Source organism: Clytia hemisphaerica, unplaced genomic scaffold, assembly GCF_902728285.1.
Source record: "Clytia hemisphaerica strain Z4C2 unplaced genomic scaffold, Clytia hemisphaerica genome assembly, whole genome shotgun sequence".
In the NCBI taxonomy this organism is placed as follows: domain Eukaryota; kingdom Metazoa; phylum Cnidaria; class Hydrozoa; order Leptothecata; family Clytiidae; genus Clytia; species Clytia hemisphaerica.
The window spans coordinates 404,703-422,435 of NW_027104166.1; the positions used below are offsets into that span (position 1 = coordinate 404,703).

At 35.6% G+C, this 17,733-nt stretch overlaps 1 protein-coding gene across 1 annotated transcript; it reads right to left on the reverse strand.

The window, feature by feature from the left end:
* Positions 1–494: 494 nt before the first annotated feature.
* Positions 495–16,837, reverse strand: LOC136814211 (probable crossover junction endonuclease EME2). Its single transcript, XM_067070727.1, has 13 exons — positions 16,747–16,837; positions 13,873–14,019; positions 13,052–13,432; positions 12,566–12,694; positions 10,298–10,345; positions 9,887–10,054; positions 9,260–9,352; positions 4,952–5,055; positions 4,203–4,448; positions 3,783–3,846; positions 3,105–3,230; positions 1,279–1,326; positions 495–901 (listed from the first exon to the last, which is right to left on the reverse strand). Exons 1-13 carry the CDS (start codon positions 16,825–16,827, stop codon positions 788–790), a joined length of 1,749 nt encoding a protein of 582 aa, XP_066926828.1. The 5' UTR covers positions 16,828–16,837; the 3' UTR covers positions 495–787.
* Between the last annotated feature and the right edge of the window lie 896 nt (positions 16,838–17,733).

The window sequence follows — 17,733 nt, forward strand, 5'->3', positions numbered from 1 at the left end:
GACTCTAAAACCTGAATTTCTTAGAAAAATGGACAAAAACACTGTCAACAAATGGCGAAAATAAGAACATTTTTAGGCTTAAAACTCAAAAAGTTAAGAACATCCTAAGGCTTCAAAAATTTTGGATTTTCTTATAAAAAACCGTGTAGGGAGAGATGATAAATACCTGTAACAACAGACGGGAAAACTTAAATGAACAGTCTTTAACAATCCATGGACTATTACCACTTGCAAAGATGTTTGTCTAAATATTTCATAAAGTCAATCATACACGTTTTTTTGGCCAAAGTTAAGAAACATTTTAAGGCTTTGGGGACTCTAAAAAATCGGATTTCTTAGGAAAACACAGACAAAAATACCCAAAAAATGGTAAATATAAGAACATGCTAAGAACATTTTTAGCCCTAAATCTCAAAAAAGTTAAGAACATCCGAAGGCTTCAAAATTTTTTGATGTTCTTATTACTTATAAAAAAACCGTAAACAAGCTTCATTATGTTCGATTGATGGTGAATTTTCTTTACCCTTCAAGATATGTTTTAGCTTTTTATAAAAATATACACTAGTATGTACACGGATAAAATATAAATATGATACATTTACTGTACTGTATAATAATCTGCTTTGCTGTAATGAAAATATAAAGTAGTCCAGAAAACAAACGTAGATTGCCCTTATCTGATTTTATAAAGTACGAAAATCTGCGTTTTTGTAGAAGTTTAGTTTGCCGAGCAGTTTTATTCTACACAAACATCGAATAATGGATACAGAGGAGGAAAGCCTTTCTTTTACTTCGCCACTTGTTCTTCCCCGTTCCTAGACGTCATCAATTTGTGAACGCGTTTCGAAAGTTCGGGACCTACTCTTCGATTCGTCTGTAACACTCCAACGCCACGACGCACCTGGAGATCATGAAAGAAAGTGATGAGTTTTCAAAGGCATTCTTGTATACCTCGGGAATTACGAAGAGCCTTGCCTACTGAACCTTCCTTTAAAGAAATAAGCAGATACTCTAAGGTCCTAATAGTTTGCTCCTGTAAAGAACCCTGCATTAAATACACGCATTCGTAATTTGCCGTTTATTTAACCATATGTAGTCGATCTTGGCAATAAATAACCGAGAAATTAATAACCGTTTATTCGTCACCTTAGAGTGCTGTTGTAAATAAAATGAAATTGAAATTTCAAAATGTCAAACTCATAAAAGCTCATCTCAGCGTTTAAGGATGAGATATATAGGTTCGTATTAAGTCCAATAGTGATACATAATGATCTATACCTCAATATCTTGAAGCATCAAATGAGGCGATGGCGACGTCTGGTAAGCCTGAAGTGAAATATAAAGAGTTCATTACATATAGGTCGATATGAAAGATGATTTTGGTCTCTGACAGGGTACAAATAACAAACTATAGAGGATTCACGATCAGTGATTTTTTAAATAACTTTACCTAACTTTTAAATATTCCCTTTTTCCCTTTATTTTTGAATCTTCCCTGCTGGCACACAACGTTGTTTCAACGTTCAGTTAACGTTATATGGACGTTGTGAACGTTAGATGAACGTTGAAACAACGTTGTGTGTCAGCTGGGTTCATATTCTTCAAGAACTCAAATTGAGGATTGAGATCAAGGCCCACGTGGGAAAGCACTAATATTGAACAGCCGTGTTTATGGCATTAGCAAAAAAGTTTTCATCAACGGCTTGGTTGCTTGACCAAGAAAGGATTGGTGGTATATCGCGAGTACACGTTTTTTTTAACTATAAGGCTTCGATGGCCAAAATAGTAGGAACAAGTCAAGAACATTTTGAGCCATTTTGTCGACTCTAAAACACACAATTACTTATGATCTTACAAAATTGTGAAAATGAGAACATTTTAGGGAACATTTTTTGGCTTAAAACTCAAAAGTTAAGAATATCGAAAAGCTTTAAAAGTGTTGGGTGTTCTTATAAAGAAACGTGTGAATAGTTATATCAGCGCTGGTTATATCTTCTGTTAACTATTGCATCAACAAAACTTGAAGCGAAGCTGAAATATTAATCTTGTCTTGTAAAAAGAACTCCCCCATGAACAGAACACAGAAATGTTAAGACGGAAATTTTGATTGGACAAATATTAAACCATCATGTTAATAGACGAAATATGGTTTTCTTCAATGTACTATTCACAGCGTTTCTTTACTAACCACAAGAGAAGTTCCAACGAAAACTGTTTTCGTCGTTTAGATCCTTCACCCATGTGTCTTATAAGCAGTGGTACGTGTGGGTTGATTATCCTTCTCGCTAAGGCGTAATATAGATTCGTCTACATTGCGTTCCAAAACTCGACTCAAAGCCCATCAGTGGATGGGATTGACCACAGCCCCTGACACATCTGTCAATTTTTGTTTTTACAAACAACAAGACTTTCTAGTGAAAGGTCTGAAATACTTTGAAGCCTTCTAAATTTCAGATATACAGATAGATATGAGCCCTCCGAATGCATTCGGGATGGGTCCTACCCACGAAGGAGTAGGAATCGCGGCGCTGATAGACACTGCGACTGGACAGACGCGAGCTACCAAGCCATGGCGTATACCATAACACTCGAACGACACTGGGAGAGCGATGCTCATGCGAGACCGAACCTTATGAGTGCAACAGCACGTCACAATGTCTGTCTAATCTCCCCACACTCTTGTATCAGAGTAATGGTACTCAATTTCCCTCACATGGCATGGGTTGACCCGGGCGAAGGTATATTCACTTGCCAAGTGAATCGTAGAGACACTGGACTAGATATACTTCAGATATACAGAGGTATGATTATTTGATTATTGCATATCAAATCATAGGTCTTAGAAGGCTGCCCTTTTGAGTGAGAAAACCAGCAAAAAACATGGTGCTTTGCCTTCAACAAGCTACCAACTTCTAGAGGGCAAAATAACTATATACCTATATAACATGAATCAGGAGGCTTCAAAGTATCTCTAAAATAACTATATACCTAAGTATCTCTGTACCAAATATGAACTCTTTCTAGCTCCAATGGATAAAAAGTTCATTTCATTTTATGGCTTTGAAAAACTGTTTATGATTTCATTCACATACAAATTCTTTTACCTGTACAAGTGAGCGGGGCGTAGGGTATTGTTGTGTGATGACGGTAGAAGTTTCGTGTCGAACGCCAAAAAACTGTTGAAGTTGTTGGTTCCATAATTGTAAAATACCATCTCCATCGTCCATGACCTATTCGAGTGAAACAACGAGAAATCAGTAAACCAAAGAACTCTGAAAACATTCTTTTGCGGAAATAACTTCTTTAACAGTTAAAGGAAAACTAAAAATGTTTATTCATATTTTGCAGAAGGGTCTCAACTCCGTTTATAATGCCAACCCGCCCCTATTTTTGAAATATCGCGAACCCCACTACTTACAGTACAATACTGTGTTACAATACGCAAAAAGCTTAAGATTTCTATACGAAAATTTTGCTATTTGCATCGACATAATTTCTGTTCAAAAATACCAAATTCGTTAGTCGAATATGAGATTGATACATATTTTGACCATTTTATTGTCAACCACCTTTACTGCGACCACCTTTATTGGGTCCCCCTTAAAAGCACGAACCCCCATTTTAATCGAAAAGAAAAATCTTATTCCCCTTTCCATGTAAAGCTTTTTTTGAAAAATCGGAGGGTTCACGTTATTTGTACCTCCCTTTCCGTTATGAAAATTAGCAGGAATAGACCCATCATTCCCATGAACTAGGTAAAGCTCTTAAGAACTAAAACTTACCTTGATTGACATCTTATCACTAGGACCAATCGAACAGAATTTCAACGAAGAGTTCGCTTCTTTTCTGAAAAAGAAAAAAAAGAGCAACCAAACTTCAGTAAGCAAGTATATTTATCTGGTGGTTGTCGGGAATGAATGAATGCTGAATGCTGAGGTGTAGATAGATTACCCAATCTAAGCTGCTCATTCGCCGAGCTGGCGGTGACCGGGGATTGAGCGCACAACCATTGGATTGCTCTACCGTCGATTGAGCAACCCGGTCGACAAAACTTGAGAAACGGTAATGAGGACGAAAAACTATCTTAACGTGATACATACTACGAGAGGTGAAAGAAACGCGTTTGATTTATTGAACTTGGGGAATAGACAGTTCACCAGACTGTAACGCCCTCACACATGATGATTCGATCTAGGACTTACTTAAAGGGTGCTTCAGCGATGGCCCGCGTGAATGAAACAATGAACTCGCCAATATGTTTCGTCTCTTCGCATTTCCTGATGAAAATATCGTCATACAGCGTCTGTACTTGAACCAAGAGTCCCTCAATTTCGTCTTGTTGTAGTATAGGTACCTTGTCACTCTTTTTCTTTCTCTTTTTGCCCGCGTGCTCATCATAGCCTAGCGCCTGTGCACGAAAGTCGCGATTCTGTTTCGTCTTGTGTAGTCTAAAAGATAATATATTGGATTTAAAGAAACATTATTTTTCCATTCTAAGATATGTCATTTAGAAGAATAATATAAGAAGAACGTCGGATCGGTTGTACCAGAATTTTCAAATCTTAACCCGTTGATGAAAAGTTCAACATCTTTCAGTTCTAGATCGCACACACACTAACAAAGGTAACTGTATTATCTTCATATGAGTATTGTATTGGGCTATTCCAAAAATGTGTACCCCCTATGTTGAGGAGATCTTTTTTTTAAAAGGTGACCCCCTGGAATTTTTCAGGACCCCCTTGGATTTTTTTCTCCCATTTCTTTGGACAACCCTGGATCTTCGACCACGTTGTACTGACCACCTTGGACACAGGACCAGGGCTCTAAATTTACTATTATTGTTTTTGTCCCGAAATCTCACCTTGATATTCTACAGAAGACTTTCTTATGAAAAAACATCGGTTTTATATAAAAAAACCTGCTTTTCTATTTATATCAGTTCTTCACTTACCGATAGTAAGTATTTAAACCAGTCAACAAGATGGTCAGCTTTTTATTTGGAAATCCTTTCTTCAACTCTTTGACCAGCAGTGATAGAGTTTCCTCAGTTTCTTCCTAAGTGAATAAAAGAAGCATTTTGAGTCTTCAAAACGTATACACTTTTTTTTGCTAAGGCTCGAGCACTCAAATATGCCAAATTTTTTTCACTATCTCGTAAAGTACAAGCCTTTTAGATAATCTTACCATGGCAAACGATAGACCTTGACCCAATAAGCATAAAATAAGGTATAAAATCAGGGTCTTTTTTCAGAAAATGAGTTAGAATGCTAAGCAACCCCTGATCCTTAAATTGGAGTTGCCTATAAAAAGTATGTGTATCATACAAACTTCTCTATATCTATGCATAGTTCGGAAGATAGTCAATTTCCCTTTATACCCTAGGTTCTATTCTATTCAAAATTTATTACAACCTTCCAAAATCAGGTTATCAGCAAAGCCTCTTCCCTACTGTTTAGGGTTGAGGGGTCCTTTCATCATGCATTAAAAGATTAACTGGAATAATAGTATAATCACTCTTTAGCTAGGCTGCTGGCATCCACTAACGGATTCGTGCTCCTTATAGAGGATGCTTAATAAGCTATATTTCCTTTGTCCAGAGATTTGCCGCTTTTAGCCGATATACGGCTAAAGACATTTTTAGCTGGCGAGTGTCTACAAATATAACATTACGTAATGTTTAAATTTTCTGTGAGGCACCAAATCATAGATTGGAAAATATATTTGGATTTCGAAAAAGAAGTAGGCGGAAGGAAGGTTGCTCCTTTTTCTTCCTCCTTTCTTGTTTAATGTGGAGATTTTGTAAAAGATGAGAAATCAGATTTATTAAATTTAAGTGCCCTGATGTATCTTCTGTGTGCACCAACAAAATTTTGTTTCATAAAACTACATTTTAATGCTTGAATTTGGACTTGTATGAGTGTATAATTTTTTACCACACTGGATTCGTTGATCACTTTGGCTCCAGATAATTGTTTTGTCAGTTCTACAAATATGTTGCAGATTATTTCAAGGTATCTTTAGTTATGTATATACAGTCCCAGGGATTTTTTCAAGCACTTTGAGATACTACCGTTTTTATATAATTAGATTGAGTTTCAGATGCGCAACAAAACGCGAGCGGAGCGAGCGCGATTTAGAGCTGGGGGTCTGGGGGGTTCTAAATTTTTTACTCCAAATTTGGCCCTGGATTGCTTTAAACAAGAACCAAACGTGAATACATTAACGCCGCTTAAGTAAAAATAGAAAGATTTTGGCCCATTTTATGCCGGTTCTTTTAACGCCGGCCCTTAATCACGCCAATAAGGGCCGGCGTAAAAAGGGCCGATTAGTTAAATAGAAAGAGTTGTGGCAAAAGCAAAAGAAGGAATAACAACAAATCTATTTTTTTTATGAAAAAATCTACAAAAGAATTTACAAGTAATAATGAGGATTCTCTTAAAAATTCATTTCATCAAGAACAAATCTCACATACACCCCTGTCTCTTACTCTATTCTTTATCGAATTATGCGTGTTTCAAAGATCACTTTTATCAAATCGCGTTCTTCGTAACTTTTAAGAGTGTTTCTAAGTCCACTTTTACCAAACTAACCACTTTCTCTATTACTGTAGCGAGTATTGTCCCAAGGTCACTCTTATCTATAGCTTTATGTGTAACTTTCAAAAGCTAGCTTCTTAACGAGGTTAGAAACTATATTTTGCTAGTTGAAAAATTCCGACGAATGAATGAAATAGTCTGATTTTGTTTTTCAAATGTTTTCACTTTCTAGACGGAATGAAGATTTGATTTGAAAAGAAAAGTTCCTAAAGTTTCCTTATACCTCATCGACCCCAAACAGTTTTTTAAAGCAATTTTGCTGTAATTCTGTAATGACTTTTATTTCAATTTTGACCCCTTCTATAAAGTTATCCTTTTGAAATGTTTTGACTTTCTAGACGGAATGAAGATTTGATTTGAAAAGAAAAGTTCCTAAAGTTTCCTTATACCTCATCGACCCCGAACAGTTTTTTAAAGCAATTTTGCTGTAAATCTGTAATGATTCTTATTTCAATTTTGACCCCTTCTATAAAGTTATCCTTTTGAAAAAAACTTTAATGAAAGAAGTAACTCAATAAGTAAATTCATTCCCCCGTTCCAAAAATCCAAGTAAATGCGAAATAAATTTTCTTAGAAATCTTTTCCCATTAAAATCCATTTGTTTTGTATGTTAAACCGTTTGTGACGAACGGTTTTTTGAATGATTCTTTAAAAGCATTCGCAGCAAACGGAAAAGCATTCTTCGCGTACGGTTTCATATCTCAAGTTTTCGTAAGCTTTCTTCACGAATGGTTTTCTTTTTAAGCTGTTCGTCACAAACGGGTTAAAAAGCATAAGCGTTCGTCGTGAACGGTTTCAATAAAACTTTTTTGTAGGGCGTTCGTCACGAATGGAAAAGCGTTCGTGTGTCCGAATCGAACGGTTTCTGACCCAGTAGTGTTGTCTTTACTCTATACTGATTAAAAAGAAACAATTGGCATTTCTGAGAAAACTGCTTTGAAACTTTTTTCTTGTAAAATTTTTTTTATATTTCGGATTGAGTTTCATAACCCAATCTTGGATCGAGTATTTTTGCCGGTATACGGTAGTAAAAAAGTGCTTCGAAAAATCCCTGAGTACATTTTGGGGGTTATATTGAATATTACTTCTTTATGATTCTACAAAAGGGAGTTTTGTTGTTCCCTTGTTAAATGTTAAAATAAACAAAGAACTTTTCTTCAGCTTTGACATTTCACTTTTCGATACTGTGTGGCCTTTATGTTTATCTTTTTCATGTACTTGGCTTCAATTCTTTTGAAGAGATTGGAGTGTTTTTTTGGTTGTTTTCTTTCACTTTTTTGTTCATAATCATATTTGTAATTGTATTTTTGGGTTTTTGAGCTTCCGAAAGCATCCACCGAAGGAGGACTTCAAAATATCTGTTCTGAAGGCACGTTCCACCTGGATATGGCGGTCTGTTCTTACCGAACTAAAGAAAAAAGTCTTCTGGAAAAAAGTGGTCTGTTCTACTGAAGATTGGGACCAGCTGGAAAAATATGGTCTGTTCTACTGAAGATTGGGACCAGCTGGAAAAATATGGTCTGTTCTACTGAAGATTGGGACCAGCTGGAAAAATATGGTCTGTTCTACTGAAGATTGGGACCAGCTGGAAAAATATGATCTGTTCTTATGAAAAAATAGTCTGATATCTTATATTTATAAATAGCGTGTCTAAGAATTTCCTATCTGTTCTGAGGGAATTTAAAAAAAATCCTGAATGTGGTTGCGTGGAGTGGCAGCTGAAAATTCTCCATCTGTTCTACAAAACATCTGGAAATTGTGGATCTGTTCGAACTGTTAGCTGGAAATTAAGTTTCTGTTCTTAAAAGTCCTTCAATGTCAAGCTGGAATTTAGCGATCTGTTCTTATAAGATTTTGTCAGCCCTGGTAGATAAGAACAGTTAACTCGCGTAAAATCAATCGCCTGGTAATTTCGTATCTGTTCTGAAAGTTTTTTTACCTCCTAGCTGGAAAAATATAACTGTTCTGAAGTAAAAATTTCTCGCCTGGAAAACGAGGAACTGTTCTTAATTTCGTGGAAATCCTTCCAGCTGGCAAATCAGAACAGATATTTGCAAATTTTAGGTCGGTGGCTGCTTCTGAGCTTCGACCGAAGAGCTGAAGGAAAAATGTTGATAAGTTTACAGACCAGATATCTTATAAAAGCAAAAGTCAAAAATAAATTTACAGACTGTACAAAATGCGCGCATCAGATTGTTTTTTATCTTTCTTTCTGTTTTGTTTTTCTGGTCTGGAATTCGAATTTCGAATGTAAACATTCTAATGAAAACGTTCGAAACGATCGCTTTTGCGCGCACAGATTCTGTAAAATACATGGAATTAAAAAAACCGAACCGGAAAGCGGTTGGTAGATCATTAAGCAGACCTATACTACATGGGGTTTTGTAGAGGTCTGCGATTCAGACTACTCTTTAGCGGGATGCAATAGAGTCAATTTGCAATATTCTTTTCCACAAATCTACAGAAGAAGATTGCAATCGGCGTAAGCAAAAGATTCAAAATTCAAACCAATCCCAAAGACTGTGAGAGATCAAAAGATTTGGGTTAAAAGAACTTCTTTTTTTCTGAATCAACTTACTCGTACAATAAATTCAGAACAGTGCGATGAACTAGTGATGTTTGTGAACTCGCTGGAACACACTTGGTGGCAAAAAAGAACTTACAGCTAGTTCGTTGTTGACTCGATAAGCGAGTTCGTTTGCAGTCATTTTATGGAGCACCTGTTGTTCTTCTTCAAAGTGAACATCTTTGGTTACCTATGGTCGATGAAGATGGTTTTCATAATGTACAGTACCATCACAGATTTATAAAACCCAAAGGGCTAGACAGAATACTTTGGCTGAAAAGTGTGCCGTGGTTGGGTCGGAAATCCTACCGAGGTCACGTGACATTACAATAGAATTTCAGCGCTTAACCAATCAGAAGCTTCGCAGATTTCTGAAACAATATTTTTTGCGCTTTTCGCTTTTTTTTGCTTGGAAAAACTTAAAGCACTCCATCTAACCCTCATCTGTTATGTAGCATTTTATCAAAAAGTACTAGACTGCACTCCTCTTTAAAGTACCGAGTTTATAAACGTGTTTTCTGCGACAGAGAAGGTTAGCTTCTGATTTGTATAGATCCTGAATGAATGAGGATGACAGGAAATCAGACGGAAAAAAGGATTTTACACAGCAGATTTAGCAGATATTCTTGAAATTTTTTGGTGAAATAGGCAGAGTTTTTGAGACTGAAAAGCATGTTCATATACTTCACTGAGAGTGAAATCCGTCTGATCTAATTCCACTTACCGCTTTACCATCAGCACTGTATGTTGCATTTTCTTTCATCCACCCAATGCATGATGGGAACGGAAGCGTTTTGATTTCGTACCTCACACCGAGATCTTGCAAGCCTTTCAATATATCTGCTCCATTGGCTCCTTCAATGAGACTGGGATCTACCACCGCAATAATTTTCTAAAAAAAACCGGGGTTAAAAATTTCAGGAGTCAAAAAATGATAAGAAATTACATTATTACTACATTACTTACTTTGAAGCCGATGGAGATTGGGAAATTATTTTTTTCTCCGAAATTTCCCTAGCCAAATCTGACCAATTCCCCAAATGTTGTAGCCCAAAATACTGTAGTTTTATCACATTAGTGGAAATTTCAAAGGACGCCTCCTATCAGGGGCGGAGAAATGGAATAATTCACTTACCCCCATGCATTCCTCTTTACGCTCGCTTCGTTTGTTCATGGTAGCAGCCTGCGAAAAGAAAAATATTGATTTGCCACACGATGCATGAAAAGAACTCATCACCGCTTATTTCTAGTACATTACATTATTCTGGTTTTACCCTATCTAGTACGATACAGGTAAATTTTTCCTCTAATCATGATGCTGAACAGTGTACATCAGTACAAAATCTTTGAATTAAAAAAAAAGTATATTTCTGTCAATGATGCAAAATCTCTACAAAGATTCAAAACAGTTGAAATTCGATATTATTTCTCCAGTTTTAGTATAAGCAGGGTCCATCTGGCCCGTAAAACATCAGAAACTCATTTCTGGTTCGGATTAACACACTGACCTTTATATTCCATGTACTAGGCTTTATCCGTCATGTTTTTCAGAGTTTTTTGAGAAGTGGTACCCTATAAATGGTAGCACTCCTCGATGTGGGTCAATTTATAATTCAATCAAACTTTTCGTGTTCACCCACATGGAGTAATGCTACCGTTAGGGTACCACTTTCGAAAAACTTTGATTAAAAACTTTGTCTATATAAAGTTTAGTGGATTAGAATTTTAAGATTAACGGTAAATATTTCCAAAAAAGGCTACAAGACATCATCACCCAACAACATTATTCGATTCCCGGTGGGGGGGGGGTACTCGGGTTGGCGGATGAGGGGTATGTGCGGACGGAACCTAAAACCGACCCATAGAGGGACTGATTTTTGAAAAATTTTCTTCGAGACTTTCGCGACTTTTTTACAATTTTTTCTCACGAAATTAAAATAATTTACAAAAATTTTTGAATCTTTTCTTAGAGAGAATAATTTAAAGGGGAACTAGACATTTTTTGAGGTCATGCTTTTTTGTCTCCCCAAGAACTACACAACACAGTATAAGTTCGAAAAATATAATTTCCACTCTCAATGTCTTTCCTATTTTGTATAAAACCTTCTTTAAAAAACGTATAATTTGTAAGGCCTGTTTCCATCGATCGCGCGAGCGTGCACGCTAGGCCAAAATTCTTAAAATAGATTTGGCCGCACACTCCGCGCGATCAATGTTTGATTTCCATCAAAAACATACACAATCTGTATGTTTACATTTTTTTGTTTACTCAGCAGTTTTTCTCTTTCTTGATTGGTTGAAAAATTATCAATTGAGATGTGCGCTCCTGTACGCTCAACAAAGTTGAAAATTTTCAGCGTAGAAAAGAGCACAAAAGCGTACAAGAGCGTACACTTTTTGTGTACAAGAAAATTTAATTCGTGACGTCAATAGGCTATTTTAGGAAATTTTGCCCTAGCGTGCACGCTCGCGCGATCGATGGAAACAGGCCTTAAAATGAACCCCCACTTTACACATGTTTGTGACGTCATATCGTTCATAATTTTCTATGAATTTTGTGTATGTTCATCAAATTAAAGCTTGATATTTCGTGAACAAGAAATAATAGGAAGATAGTAAAATCATTTTTGATTTCAGGAAGGATTCAGTTTTACGTGGACTAATTTGGGGTTGTCAGCTTATTCCAATAAAAAGTTCAATTTTTTCAATCGACTCTAAAATCCTTTTCACTCACTTGTTTTCGAAAGTTCAAACATAGTTTTACTTCACTCAAAAATGGCTTTTTGATGAATTCTGTGTCTTGGTTAAACCATTTGTGGATAAAAAATTATGGCTACACAAAAAAAGTTAAAGGTTCTCTATCAACTAAAAGTAAGAGCTTTTCCAATTACTTTCTGAACGTGTTTACGTCAAACAGATGGCTCGACCTATTCCCCTAACAAAATACGCATTGCTTTAAAAAGATTAGATTTTCTGTAAACATAAAGAGCTATATCTTTTGATAGAGAAGTTTTTAGAGAAAAATATTTTCAGAGGTCATTCCTTGGAAGTATGTGATGTGATTTAGGTATTTTCAAAAAAATGTTTAGTTCCCCTTTTTGATTTTACCCCCGGGTTCGATTCCTATTGACATCAAGCTAAATTTCTTTCTCATAGCGAAATTTCCCAAATATTTTTCCCACACACAATACTTTAGGCGTACGAACTTTCGCGAGGACGAAAAATCGCGAAATTCACGACATTTACTTTCGCGAATTTAACGAAAAATATTTTTCGCGACCATAAACTTTCGCGAATGGCCATTCCTAGAACTTTTAAAGACATTTACTTTCGCAAAAAGGGCCAAAATTCGCGAAAATCGCGAAAGTTTCTGCTCGCGAAAGTTTGTACGCCTAAAGTATACCTGCTTTTCAGCTTTCAACTTTTCTTTTTGTAATTCTTTCTCCAACTTCGCTTCTTCTCGTTTTTTTTGACGTTCAATTTTTTCTGCTTCTCGAAGTCGTTTCTTCTCAAGTCGTACCTCCTCCCTTCTCTGTCAGATAAATTCAAAAGAAAATATAAGAATTTTAAAGACATTCTAATATAAGGATCACTTGGAAAAGGGCAGGCAGACCCAAAATTCACACATTCACGCAAATTATTTTTGAAATCCACCTTACTAACCCGATTGAAGTCGCACATTTATTCTCGATTTTCAAGCAATCAAAAAACGAAAAAGCTCATTTGTACACTCGCGAAACTACTTGGGGGCCCTTTGAAGATACAGAAATTAAGTTGAAAAACATTCAATTATATCTCACCCACCCCAAGCTTTTCATTTCGCGTCATTAAATTAACTCTTATCGACAGCGAATGAATGAATGAATGAATGAATGAGTGAAATTCTTACCTTCCTTTCCTCATCCGTCAGCTTGCCTCTCTTCTTTTTAACAGGAACCTCTTGTCCTTGACTGTCCATTTCCAAGGTGTATTGTGATTGGCTTTCTACTATATCAATGCTATTTTGTGATTGGCTGTTCGTAGCATAGGTGCTCTGTGATTGGCTGTTCGTGGCATAGGTGCTCTGTGATTGGCTGTTCGTGGCATAGGTGCTTTGTGATTGACTGCTTGTACTGTAAGTCTTCCAAGAATAGTTCTCGCTATTGGGATAGATTAAGGAGTCTTGTGAAGGCTCAGAAAACACGTGATTGTTCTCATTGGTCGCTTCCGAGGAAGACCCCGCATCCGGCAATTGACTGTCTTTAGATTTTTGTATCCTCTTTGACAAAACCTGAAGAAAAGGATGTAAAAAAATAGATACAGCAACTTCAAAATTTACGTCACGGTGCTTCAATACTTCACTATTTTGGGACAAGTTGGAGTTTTTACAAGCTTTTATTTGATTTGGTTGGTCGTTAAGATGTAATAAAATAATCTTATTACTTTTTCTAAAGAACGCGTCATCTCTATCACTTTAAATGACCAATTAGTGAAGTATCTTGTAAAAACTCCAAGGCATCTCACTATTTTAGATTATGTATCTATCAGTGTTCAAGGCAATATTTTGCGTGGATTTTACACAGCAAATTAGTACAGAAATTTTGGTGAAATATGCAGAATTTGGAGTCAGAATAACTTTTTTGATCTATAGAAGCAAAAAAGAGCTTTCTAAACATAGATGTAAGCGGGTTTTTTCCCTGGAAACTCCCCATGGGAAAATGAATAAAAAACCTCTTTCAGATTTGTGTTTTTGTTCATCCCTTCTTGGTGAAGCTGTCTGATTCTTGTGAAACTTGAATTCACATCTTGAGATTTCCTTTGCACCATATCCATACATTCGTCTAGTGTAATGTTATCGTCTATGTCACTCTCAGAGTCCTGACGGAAAGATATAATTTATAAAAAATTTCAATTTATTCCCATAAAGGTTTTATTTTTACATAAGTGTTCCCGTTTCATATCAAGCACATTTTTCACATCAGGACAGTGTCTCCCTATTGTTATATTGTGCTGCTAAATAAATGTCTTCTTTTCCTCTTTCTCACCAATATTGCTCCTCAACCGTGTCAAATTAACATCAAAAAGCTTGTAAATTAAAATTGATGAGTAAGCAAACGATATAACTCTTATTTAAAAACAAAACCTTTAAATTAAACATTGTTAATTTCGCCTAGCGAAAGTATTACGATAGCCTTTCGCGGCGGCGGCGGCGGTGTAATAAAAAAATTAGAAAACGAAAGTACTCGATACGGTGGACAAACTCACTAAATTTAATTTATCAATTACACGCTCGTATAACCACGGACGATTTTCACGGGTTTTCTTTGGATTACGTCATATATCTTTGTGTCTTTAGCTTCACAGTTTGGATTTTTTCTTCCTTTTCTTATAAGCATATACTTTATAAGAATCAAATCAATAACTCTTGATAGACTGTGATATACCCTTCGGTAATTAGTTCTTACAAAGTAAACAAGGGATGGCGCACAATATGAGCATATTTATTTTTCTTATAAGCATATACTTTATAAGAATCAAATCAATAACTCTTGATAGACTGTGATATACCTTTCGGTAATTAGTTCTTACAAAGTAAACAAGGGATGGCACACAATATGATTATATTTATTTTTCTTATAAGCACACACTCTATAAGAATCAAATCAATAACTCTTGATAGACTGTGATATACCTTTCGGTAATTAGCTCTTACAAAGTAAATAAGGGATGGCGCACGATATGATCCTATTTATTTTTCTTATAAGCATATACTTTATAAGAATCAAATCAATAACTCTTGATAGACTGTGATATAGCCTTCGGTAATTAGTTCTTACAAAGTAAACAAGGGATGGCGCACAATATTAGCATATTTATTTTTCTTATAAGAATCAAATCAATGACTCTTGATAGACTGTAATATACCTTTCAGTAATTAGTTCTTACAAAGTAAATAAGGGATGGCGCACAATATTAGCATATTTATTTTTCTTATTTTTAAGTATATATTTATAAGAATCAAATCAATAACTCTTGATAGACTGTGATATAGCCTTCGGTAATTAGTTCTTACAAAGTAAACAAGGGATGGAGAACAATATGAGCATATATTTATTTTTCTTATAAGCGTATACTTTATAAGAATCAAATCAATGACTCTTGATAGACTGTGATATACCTTTCGGTAATTAGTTCTTACAAAGTAAACAAGGGACACAATATGAGCATATTTATTTTTCTTATAAGCATACACTTTATAAGAATCAAATCAATAACTCTTGATAAACAGGCATACACCTTTCGGTAATTAGTTCTTACAAAGTAAACAAGGGATGGAACACAATATGAGCATATTTATTTTTCTTATAAGCATATACTTTATAAGAATCAAATCAATAACTCTTGATAGACTGTGATATAGCCTTCGGTAATTAGTTCTTAAGTAATCAAGGGATCGCGCGCAATATGAACATATTCACATTATCGGGGAAAACTTCGTCGGGGAAAAATATTCGTCACCTGCTGGTAGTTGGTAAACGCATTAAGGCTGGGGTAAATTTTCGTCGGGGATCAATATTCGTCACTTGGCCAAAATTTCGTCACTTTTCCCCGACGAAGTTTTCCCTGATAAGGTTTTTTTTCTATAAGAATCAAATTAATAACTCTTTATAGATGGTGATATGCCCTTCAGTTATTAGTTCTTAAGAATTAAACAACCATTGTTCGTAACTTGATCTTATCTTTTTAGCGATTTTGAGTCTCGTTGTTCATATAAAATTGTTTCATCAAGGCTCGATGTAAAGTAGACTTCAGATTAGCTTTCATCTCTACTTCTTATTTTTTCCCATGCAGTTTAAACTTTAGGCGAAATTTTCGACTTCAAGTCGTCTTGTTTTTTTTGTACAGCAAGTTTTACCATAGTGTGCAAGGGGTCCAGCCCCCAGCATTTTTCAGGGGGGGCTAAGGAAAATAGCCCCCGTCTAAATTCTAGAAACATAGCCCCCACCCTCACAAAGCAAAATATCAAAGAAATTTTTTCAAGAGGGATAAAACCTTCCCCACAGCATAGATTTGAAGACCTTGAAGCTGCTTGAAGTTATAATGATGCATCCTTTAAATATGATGTCTGTAAAGGCAAAATTGACAAAAATAGTATCCTCAATATGATGCTAGTAAAAGAATTTATGTAACCAATGAAGTAGTCCGTATTAATGGGATCCAAGTTTTACACCAATCCATATAAATGTGCATTAATCATTAGATTATGTAGCCTCTCTCTCGACAGAGTAATATAAGAGTAAGGAGTAAGGCAAGTAAAGGCGGGTGAAAGCAAGTTCGATATTTGACGTATATACGGCATCATGTCGACTTTGCTTATACAGTGTTTTGGTGTTTTTCCCATACAGAGCAAAGTAGACAACGACTTTGGTGGCGACCCGCATGGGCAGCTCCGCAACCGTAGCTGTAGAAAATCTCTGATACATAATTTCGCTATAATATCAGCCTATGTTGCAAAAATAAGAAGGAAAGTCGGATTTTAGAAATTATATACAGTTGGGATTTGAAATATGAAATATCAAACAGCCAAGAAGCAAAAAGTCATACCTCTTCTTCATCAGAATCTTCAAAGACAATTTCATTTTCTTTGTTGTTCAATCTAGCTTGTGCTCTTTGAAATAAACTCATTTTATAAGCTCTAAAAGCAAGATAACATTAGCATCTAAAAAGTTGAAAAGAATGTACAATCCATAACTTTATAACCCTTTACTATCTAACCAAAATTTTTAGAATGCTAGTTCCCAGAATATCCCTATTTTCTTCTATATTAAATAAAAATTTAAGAAAAGTTATATTTTTCACCCAAATTTGACTAAACTGTCTCTCTGTACTGTAAGGGTCAGATTTCAAAGGCCTAATTTGGCCTGCAACTATGGTCGTTTTTGAATCAAGTCCCCCCCCCCCAGATCTAGCCCCTTTTGGGCTTTGAGATCAATGGGTAGGCCATTGAACAAATTGATGAGAATCAGGTTACTGCTTTAAAAGCAATTGGACTGATTGGAATCAAATAGAATGATTTATGATGTATATCAGAGGTACCGTGAGTGGTCCTAACAGTGTATCAAATCTCTCAGTTTAGTTGACACTTTGGTATCTTCATTGCGTCACAATGAAAGTTTGTTTTTATTTTAGTTTGTATCTTTGAAAGACACCATCGGATTTAGGCAGGGCTGTCGGATTTAGGACAAGAGCTCAATAAAATGTTTACATGGTTGTCAGCGATCCATGAGGTTAATGTTATTAAAAACACGCATACAAGCATTGCTTTTTCCAAAACTTTAAAATAAATTCAAAAGAAAATAGTACAGTGTCTGAAAGATATTGTGAGTGGCCCTAAATTGACAGACCTGCCTAAATTTGATGGGGTCTTTCAAAGATACAAACTAAAATAAAAACAAACCTTTCGATGTGACGCAATGAAGATACCATAGTGTCAACTAAACTGAAAGATTTGATACACTGAACCAATTGAACCAAATAACAATAATTGTAGTGTAGCTAAATGCAGTGTAGCTGGAACCTTGATATTCCAGG

Bases quoted from the DNA above. Each gene is read 5' to 3' on its own strand.
- LOC136814211 (XM_067070727.1), bottom strand. From the start codon at position 16,827: ATGAGTTTATTTCAAAGAGCACAAGCTAGATTGAACAACAAAGAAAAT. The intron at 9,353-9,886 runs GTAAGTGGAATT...CATCGACCATAG, and splicing joins ACAGTGCTGATGGTAAAGCG to GTAACCAAAGATGTTCACTT. The intron at 3,847-4,202 runs GTAAGTCCTAGA...TTTCTTTTTCAG, and splicing joins ATCGCTGAAGCACCCTTTAA to AAAAGAAGCGAACTCTTCGT.